The following is a 10,067-nucleotide window of genomic DNA, read 5'->3' as shown; positions in this document are numbered from 1 at the left end:
TCTGCTCCTCCGGAATCGATATTCAGAGAACTTTTGTCTTCGATGGAGTGGTTTAAGTAGTCTGACGAAACCTAATTATACCGTAATTACCGTTTTAATCTTTGATTCGAAGGATAGGATTTCTTGATTTCTTCGAATGATAATGATTTCTCGCGATGGCGGTTGAAGAAATTTTCATACGAAATCCTTGGAACGAAGAAGAGATCGATGTTTAATCGAACGAAAGAAAATGAAATGAAAATGCAATTTCTTGATTGTGGGTTTAAGGATAATGGTTAACCAACCACCCTTAATGGCAAACACCATCGATGCGAAAATCAATAACGAAAGGCAATTTTAAGCTGGAATATGATTGGTGTCAAGCAAGTTCGAGCCACTTCAATAAAGAAGGTATTTTATCCCGGTCGTAAAAAACAATGAGAAATCAAGGACTCGGTAAAGTGGCACGATAATATCACATCGGCGAGGAACAGAGGAGAACCAGTTTATCGTATCCTAGTATAGCTTAGCTAAGTATCGACTTACGTGCTAATAAGGCCTGTGGTGTAGGTAATCGGAATAACTCATCGATTATCATTGTGATAGCGCTCGTTGAACCACGGGTAATGATCGTTTTTGGTGGGGGTTATTGCAGTTGTCTACGAGTTTGCCGATCTCTCTTTGACAAAATAAAATCTACGATTACTCGTAAAAATTGCACCGGTATCATCTTTGTCCGATACTGGCTTAACGTTACATTAAAACGAACTTAACGCTAAAACTAAAAATACGAAAATATGAAACTAAATACGCTTTATTTTCTCTCTTGATTCTCTTTCTTTAATTTTATCTACCTTCGTTCTTGATTTCGAATCATGTGTAAGAAGCTGGTAAGGCATACGCGAGCTTCTTCGCGCCAAAAATTGATCGATCGAACCATACGCCGGAAGGAGGTTCGCGTGTCGACGATTATGATCTATCAGCGTCGTGTTTTGGGTAACGATAGTTCGGAAAATTAGGTTTTTCAGTCTTTATCACGTGTCCGTTAAATTGACGTGAAGAAAAGCAAAGAAACGGTTAATAAACAAAGAAAAAACATAGTCTAATTCATAGATCGTTGATCGATTATTTAATTATATCGATATATTTAAACGGACGAAAGAAATCTTGTAGATTATTCTACGATCGTATGCGCGTGCGGCAAGAAATATATTTCTATTTGGAAAATAAAAGTTACGTTCGATAACGAGGTCCGTGTCGTTCTCTTTTCGATAATCGGAATCGAGATCATTTCTATGATCCGATTTCGTATCATCGTCGAACAAAGATCACAGACGTTGTTCCACGAACGATCTTTTGATCGATCACGAAAAGAAAATATTCCTGGTCGCAACTGAATTCTCCTGTTCGTCAAGAATGCACCTGTGAACGTAGAATCGTCTAGTGTGTCGAAAGTAAGCACAGTCAAGGAAGTTCAAATCTTAAGCAACGCGTTGTACAAGAAAATCAATTTCCCGGTGTCGGTTGTGTACATCAACTTGTATCGCCTGCTAGTCATCTTATCGATCAGGCTTTTCGTCTCTGTTTCGCTATGGTGAGGACTCCAACGGATAGACACCACGGATATCCTGGTCGTCTCCCAAGGAATCGTATCCAAGACCTATACCAAACACGATCACGGTGAAAGGAAAATATTTAAAATAGAATATTTGGAATAGACTTATCTTTGGAAGAGAAAATTTTTCGAGCATGTTAACGACATATGTCGTATCGTGTAAAGATCAAAGGAAAGACTTTCTTAAAGAACAAAAGGACAAAATATAGGATATATATTGGAGATAGAATTTCATATAATTTCCAGTGAAATCGATAGTTACCTGGCCGTCTTGCGCATCCGGACTATCCAAACTCAGGTAATCCAAAGTGGTGGCACTATAGGCCAATAGAACGCTGTACAAAGGAAAGCATTTCAATCTCGTGGTCGGTAAGCCCTCGTCCGACGACACAAGACTGTTCGGACCCTCGCCCAATTTAGTAACTTGAACTTCGGATTCCTGGTGATAAGTAATCTGAAATTCGAACGGGTCCACAGAGATGTGAAAGTCTCGTTAAAGTGCGGTAACAGATAATTAAAAAGGATAGATTGATGGGGTAAGAAACATATATCTCTATTTTATATTTACCTCTTTGGTATCCTTATCGGTGCTGAGGCAAGCATGAAGAACTCTGGTCTTTGGGTTTCTGGTGCTTCTATGCGCCTCGAAGAAGCTTCTAGGATCTGTCAGGATCAGGACGCCTCTCCAACTTAAGTTACGTTCCAACCAGCCCGTACTAGAGATGGCACCTATCTATAAAATCCAATAATTCGTGTATATATTTTTAAGTAAAATATATATATTTTTTTTTATGTTGAACTCGTCGCGTGAAAAGATCTCGATTTCCTACGACTTCCGTGTAATTTGAGTAATACGAGTTTCATCCAGTCGACGATCACTAATTAAACTTTCATTTCAACGAGTGAAGTTCTATTGTAATGCCATTTAGTCCATTTAATCCCAGTTATTTATTATTTAATCAGTATAAAGAGATCGCATCGAGATTATTTGATCGAAATAATGTCTCGTTCGTTTATCTCACTTTACGTTCGTCGATTAAAACGCTTTATCTCGCGAGGAAGCAAATGGATGTTTACTATTTCTCCAAAGTTAACTCAATTTTAAAAACGAATTAATTCTCGATGCTTCAACACTCGAATATAGATATGAAAAAGTCTCTTCTTACCCTGCTTATGTACTCCACGTACACACCCTCGCGTTTTCCCTCGGTCAGACCCGCCACGTACCTCTCCTCCGTTGTTTGAGTGGCGTTGGACGGGTCCTGTTGCGTGGTGGGTTTCAATTGAACCTCTCTGATATACGCGACCAATTCCGGATTGTCCATCGAGACGCTGTTCAACACGTAATCTCTGGTCATATTGGCGTCGAACGCCTGCCTCCTGCAATGAAACGTTCGATTTTATGTACACCAATAGCCTAGATTCTTCATTAAATCCAACATGCATGGTAGTGAGCTGTATCTCGTTTAAACCGTACAGAAGATAAAATGGTCGTTGATGGATATTCGAATACCTCTCTGAATCTCTCTGTATCTGTATCAATTTATCGTGCATAGTAAATGAAACGGATATTCGAAAATTCAAATGTCTGCATACGTATTATTATTATGGTAATTAATGTGATGCATCGCTAAATAAAGTTTGATCCGAAATTTAAGATTTTACGAGACAAATTTGAATTACATTTTATCGTTAAATAATTAAACAATAAATTTGTGGAAGATGCATCGATAATTTCAAGAAAGAACTTTTTGAGATTGCTGAGAAAGTATAACTTTATAATTTACGCATATTTGAGATTGACATTTCAATAAATGAATTAATCGAGTTTCGACATTAATAATGATTTCGTTAGAAGCTCGTAAACGCTCTTTCTTTGACAGAGCTTTATTGAACAGCCTTTGTCACGAGCGACCGAGGGAAAGGATAATCGTCGAGTGACCTAATAATTAACTTCGTTTAACAATCGCATTTCTTCAATGTGGCTAAGGCTAAATGGAACGATCTTTGTGGATCTCGAAAGATAAGAGGACAGTTATTTGACATATCTCAAGTGTTATTAATTATTCCAGATGTATCAAATATATTTGCATACTTTTGTATTTAGACTATTTTATCATTTAAGTGATAAATATTTCTTACAATGTAAAATCTACATTCAGTATTTTTTTTTTTATTGCCTGCAAGATAAATCACGTCGTAAAAAATGCAAACAGGATTCAAATTATCCAAATATCTCATCAATCAACGTTAATAACAATTCACACAATTCTTATCAATTGAGCGGATTATCCATATTTTACCACGGATCCCGGCTAACTGCGATCAAATATTTAACTCGATAAGATCAGAAACGAGCTCGAAAATCTAAACAATTATACGTAAAAATAGTGAAATGATTGAGCTGCGCATAATCAATTGAAATCGGCGATATCGTTCGCAATTTGTCGTCCATTTTTTTTTCTCCTGATTGCCGTAAATTAACGCGTCGATTGTCATAATTTTCAAAGCCGTGAGCGAACGTTGAACGGATGATAAAAGGAGAAGAAAGGGTAATAAAAAGCGACGAGATCCGTTTAATTATTTAATCCCTCGCGATATTGTGCACGTTCTCTGCTAAATTAATGGAAGGGATAATGGAGAGAAAAGAAAAATAAAAAGTGCATAGATATATAGATGGATACAACGACAGCTTTAGGGGCTTCTTCCAAGTCTTTTATTTTACGATGCTGTAAAATTGTTACGTAGCGCGTTTGATTGCACATATCCGTATAAAATAGGGGATAAAAAAATCGAAGGATATAAAAGAAACTTGAACCACATCTTGAATATGAATTTATAAAGCATAAAATTTTACCTCGATAAAAGAAAATCGAGAACTAAATTTTGAGGATGGATGGATCTTGATCTTTAATATTCGTTGGATGTGTAATGACGAATAAAACAAAGATATTTATAGAAGATAAATAAGGATTTTAATAGAGCGATTTTACGGCGAAAAAAAATTTACCTCAAGGCCGCAGCCTCGCTCCAGACGAGGAGCAAGGCCATGGCAGTGGAAAACGCGGCAAGGAACGCCAAGCAGGGGGCCACTCTTCTCCACCAGCTTTTCTTATAATTCGCCATTGTGGTCCCTGACAGCGTCGAGCCCGCGGGTGGCTGTAAGACCCCGGTGACTGGGGGCATCCCGGTGGGGGCCATTCTGCAATCATAAAACCGTCTCCCATTAAACATTCGTTATTATACCACGCGGGAAGAAATTTTAAAGACCATTTAAAAATAACTGATTTCACATACATTGCTGAATTTTATTTCTAATTAAAAGAAGGTATGTTTATGTCGAAGGAAGCGAATGAAACGAAAAAGATATCTCGATATGTCGAATGATCCGTGATAATTCAATAACAATGTAGACTATTGATGAATGATAATATCTATTTTTATAGTATCTATTTTTTCTTCGAATTCTATATAAATTTATCGTGGAACAATTGTGATATTGATTTTTTAAGAAGTTGACCTTTTAAAGTGCCATTTGATAAGGGAATAAATCAAGCAAGTCTACCGCCATTTACGATACTATTTACTTTATCCTTTTCTATATTTTTTATGAAGTCTTTCAAACTTGAACAAATAATTATTATATTAAAATAATCATAAAGTTGTAAAATATAGAAATATAGAAAATAGAAATACAGGAAGAAAAAAAGGATACTGATAAAGAGGGTGAAAAGGAGAGGGAACCTTTTAATGAACTTTCTCGATACGAACTATTGATCTTGGGTTAAGTATTTAGAGGAACCAGCTGCAATGATTCGATTTTCCTCTACGTTAGTCCGCATCGTGATACGATCGTTGCGTGCGCAAGGTTTCCTTGCAGTTTGATTTAAACACCACGTTTAAATTTATCAGAGAATTTACCTCTGCATACATATTTCGTAGCGCTGTTGCAATTTGAAAAGAAGCTCGATCGCGAGAGAAGACAAAGATTGATCTTGCAGAAAAAATCAATTAATTCTTGAAGAATTAACCATTATATATCTTATTAAATGATATAACGTAACAAAATATGATAAAATATAATGTTGATACTTACGATAAGAAAAAATTCAACGAAACTAAAGTTTATTAAAATTCTATTCACCCGTAAAGTAAATTCAAAGAAAATTCACCCTTTAAGTGGAATATATCTACATTTCATGTATACTTCCTGTACCTCGCCCTTTATCCATTCCGTATACATAGCGATGAACGTCGCTGCTTGGCATTTCACGCGATGCATCGTGCTTCGAATGGTTATTATAACGAAGCCTCCAACCCCGATATCGCTGCAAGACGTATCCAGTCAACACACACAGTCGTAAGTACAATACGAATTGTTCCGCCGCATAATGCGAACCATAATCGATGCGCTGTTTAAGCGACTTGTAGTCCCATGACCAATATGGCCGAGGAACAGAAAGGAATAATCCTGGATAGAAAATATTTCACGGAAGTGAAATCAGTTTTTCGATCGAGATTTCGTAGCGATCCGGTTTATGATGTCATCCATTACGCTCGCGCGGTGAATAGCTAAACTTTCACACGATACCATAATGCAACTGCATCTGAGTAGCTGATGCAACTCTAGTATCTCAGTCCTGATACAACGGCTGGCCCCGTTCCCGATCGATCCAGGTGATATCGCGGTATAACATCGTTATGACTTTGATGTATCGCGCGATGGATCCATTGTAATTTCGTTGTAATAACAAGAAAATGGTAATCAATTGACACACGTTCTGTAGAAAAGATGGCCGACTTAGCGTGCACCAGGCGTGGATTTATAGGGGCAATTTGATTTACGACGAGGACAATCGGGAACGAGAAACAGAAAGAAAGGAAAGCAACAGTACGCTTGGTTATTAAAATATTTTTCATTCCCTTCGTGCTATTTCTTTACCCGTTACATTTTTTCATATATAATACATTACACAGCTCGTTTACTCCTTTCAGACTCTTTTCAGACTCTTTTCGTATTCTATATATTTTCTTTTTCTTTTCTCTTTTCTCTTTCCTCTTTTTTTTTTTTTTTCGTCATTTTCCAAGAACAAGTGGAAACATTTGCAAGGGAACGACGGTTTCTTGAAGCAAACCTCGTTACGTGAAAGAATGTTACACGCGGAAACAATGTTACATCGTGCTGCAAAATAAAAGAAACTAATGAGGAATAGTAAAATGTAAATAGCTTCAAATGTTTTCTATTCTTTGAATGAACTTGAAAGTCATGGTAAGCAGTATTATTCGAGAAAAACAGGAAATGAATTTTTAAATTCGTTACATTAAATAACAGCATAAAACGATGAAACTCTTGAATATATGAAGAGCAATATACCACGTGAAACAACTAGATATTTCACATTTAAACAATTGCAAAGTAAGACACGAAACACGAGTAGCTAAGCATTTTTTAAGCGGAATTTACAACGAATTTTTAACTAGTCCATCTACGTGAAAATATTCATACAAACAAGATATTCCACGAGAAGTTTGACATAAATTCTAGCTCAATAAGAAACTTCATTCGTACTTCGTCTCAGTCTAATTTCCATAAGGTAGCCAAGATGAAAGAGAACAATTTTGTACGTTAAACGCCTCTTAAATTGACCGACCCAATTGTTGGCGATACTCAAATGCCTGGCTTCAATTTCCACCAATTTCAATTTAAAAGATCTTCTTCGTCTTTACTCCACTTCTCGATCTTGTTTTCAATCGTTCAATTGTTTTCACGACGCAAAAATTTAACTTACCGAGAAGAAGGTTCAAGGATTTAGGACTATGACAAAGAATTTGTGCAACAATATATCCAAAAAGGGGAAACGAGCCACGAAATAACAAATCGCATTGAAAGTGTTTTTTTCAACGGAAGCTTTATGCCTAGTTTTCAACGATGCGATTGTTACCCGAGCTCAGGATTGGTAAAGTATGTAAGTACGTGGAATCGAGTCTGTTTGAATATCGTTAGTGACCTCCATTGTCGTTGATTGTAGTTGATCCAATGTTTATGAAACTGAACCTGCTTTGCCATGATAATCGTGTCGTGAAAAAAAAAAAATGAAGATATTCTTTGGAAGCATAATATCGGTTGGAAAATGACGAATTGAAATAAAACAATTCTATAGAAGTTCAATAATGAAAGATGGTCTTCATCGGAAAGATGCTTTTTATTAGAACAATATATTATTGTTTTCTTCCTTAATTAAATATCTACAGGTATCCGAGTATACGCGAAAAGGTTGGTAAATTTATTAAAAACAATTCACTCTAACAAATGTATATATGTGTTCAATTGTTGTTACAAGCGTGAAATTTGATCACAAATAACATTCTGATACCGCAAAATGCATATACCGCAATGTTCCGCTTACAATTTTATTAAAATTCATGCCCAATTGATACTCGACTTAATTGTAAACGGTACCTTTCAATTATGCAATTTTGCGATATCTGTAAATATTTTCCAACCAACAACAAGTTTAAATTGTTTTACACATAGTCTATTTTATCTTCATCATGGCGTGATCTTCTCAAGTGACTGAACGATGAAGAGATAAAAAAAAAATGAAAAGATAAATCCAGTATCGGAAATTTTTACTTTGTTTCGAGTCACGTCGTGATAACGTATATATATAAAAACAAATGCAAAATCGATCCGATAGTAAAAATTCTGTTCAGATATCTCTTAAAGAAAATCTAGAAAAAATTTATTTTTCGATCTAAAAAAAAAGAAACAATTCGTTCAGACGTGAAACAGGTTTTATTCAATATCGAAACAATTCATCAGGATACCAAATAACGATCATTATTTTCCCCATTTTCTTTTTTTGTTTGCACAGTTTGTTCCTGATTGACTCTTTCATATCACATCTCGCGGCAAACGGTAAAATGGAATTCTGGCCGAATTCCCCAATTTCAATCAATCGTGCACGAAGACAAGACACGTGTCGCCAGACACATTTAGAAATTTTATCATTGAAGAAAAAAAGCAAATTTCTTATAAGTTTCCTCGTTTATTTATAAACTAATCTCTATTTCAACGTATTTCAAAACAAATTGTATCTACAACGACAAAAACAAATTAGAAAATCATCCAGTGACACTTCTTACATGAAACGAAACGAAATTCGTGAAAGATCAAGATCACGAGGAAGAAAAAGATTTGGCGCCATTTCTTGAATTTCGTTGATACGTAGGAATTAATCATCGTTAGAAAGAGATCATTTATAAATATATATATATAAATCATGATGGGACAAAGGTATGCAAATACACATAACTTTCAAATCACGAAGCATAACAGAGGATTGAATTCGTTCACTTAGGAAAAGTCAGCAGGTAGTAAACAAAACAAAACTCCGCAGAGTTCGTATCCATGTCAGTGAAAACGCGGCTTTCTACAATACTACTCTTCGCTTCGAATCCCTGTAGCGAGCGTATATGCAAAGTCGAAAACAACGATCTTCACGCAAGTTTGTCCGGGAATTTGAACGTCGACATCGAAGCGCAGATACAATGTGATATATCGAGCGGGAACAAAGTAGATCAAAAGCGGAATGACGCAGAGACAGGAGGCGAACAAATTTCTCGAACTCCCAGAAATTCCCTCGAGCGTTTGTGTTAAAATACGTACTTGGCTTTCACGGGCTCCATGCCGGTCCAGAATAATTCGGCAGGCGAATAGGAAGGTTCAACGGCGTACAACATTCACGTGGCTCGTCTCGCATCCCGTCCGTGACGCGACCGTCGCCTGGAAGACATCGACCAGGCAGCTTCACCAGGCCGACCTCCTGCACATCCTCTCTGCCGACGTCTTCACGCTGCAATCCAACTGTATTTTCCTTTGTATACAGCTCGTTTCTTTTAACGATCGACGATAAAAACAGCGTTAAAAAATGGAACGAGCGTGTCTGCCTATTCGTTTGTGCGTGGAAACTCTTTGTGTTTATAATCAGCTGGATACTCTCTCTACCGGGCGCGAGCAAAAAACGTTGGTCGGCTTCTCTTTCTTTCCTTTCTTTCGCAAGCCGATTCACAAAACCGTGAGATTCCTTTGTTGACGTTTCGAACGCGTCGTTTCACTTGTTCACCAACCGAATTCGCGTAGGGTTTGCGAAGAAAACTGACGACACGTCTGCTGCTTATTGTTTCGATCAGAGTCGAAGTCGCGTCGCTAGAAACCGGCCCTTACGAACGTTCCCCTCGATCCTCCTTCCACGGAACTAGAAAAGAGAGACTAGCCGCGCGAGCGTGAACGATCGGCAACCGTATCGACGAACGTCCGGCGTCGATCGAGTGGCGGCTCGGAGGCGTCGAGGTCGAAGGAGTCGCGGAAACGAAGAGAACGACGTTCGAAAGCGTGGAGGAGAGCACGGAGATCCGGTAAATAGATTTTCTGGACGGAGGAGCGTGCGTATACGCGAAAGTTGATTAGAAC

The 10,067-nt window shown here is 37.3% G+C and overlaps 1 protein-coding gene across 1 annotated transcript; it reads right to left on the bottom strand.

Annotated features, from left to right (window-relative positions):
* Positions 1–311: 311 nt before the first annotated feature.
* Positions 312–10,061, bottom strand: LOC102671044 (protein Star-like). The gene is made up of 6 exons (XM_006623139.2): positions 9,264–10,061; positions 4,605–4,796; positions 2,761–2,974; positions 2,163–2,327; positions 1,857–2,048; positions 312–1,639 (listed from the first exon to the last, which is right to left on the bottom strand). Exons 1-6 carry the CDS (start codon positions 9,335–9,337, stop codon positions 1,454–1,456), a joined length of 1,023 nt encoding a protein of 340 aa, XP_006623202.1. The 5' UTR covers positions 9,338–10,061; the 3' UTR covers positions 312–1,453.
* Positions 10,062–10,067: the final 6 nt, after the last annotated feature.

The sequence above is a fragment of the Apis dorsata genome, unplaced genomic scaffold (genome assembly GCF_000469605.1).
Source record: "Apis dorsata unplaced genomic scaffold, Apis dorsata 1.3 scaffold_815, whole genome shotgun sequence".
Lineage (NCBI taxonomy): Eukaryota > Metazoa > Arthropoda > Insecta > Hymenoptera > Apidae > Apis > Apis dorsata.
The sequence above is the reverse complement of the archived record's forward strand: the minus strand, read 5'-3'. Positions and strand labels throughout refer to the sequence as shown.

What these genes read in the sequence shown, in the direction of transcription:
- LOC102671044 (XM_006623139.2), bottom strand. Translation starts at nt 9,337, where the DNA reads ATGTTGTACGCCGTTGAACCTTCCTATTCGCCTGCCGAATTATTCTGG. An exon ending in ACGTGGAGTACATAAGCAGG is followed by an intron (nt 2,328 to 2,760) that starts GTAAGAAGAGAC and finishes TGGATTTTATAG; the next exon opens with ATAGGTGCCATCTCTAGTAC. An exon ending in CGGATGCGCAAGACGGCCAG is followed by an intron (nt 1,640 to 1,856) that starts GTAACTATCGAT and finishes TGTTTGGTATAG; the next exon opens with GTCTTGGATACGATTCCTTG.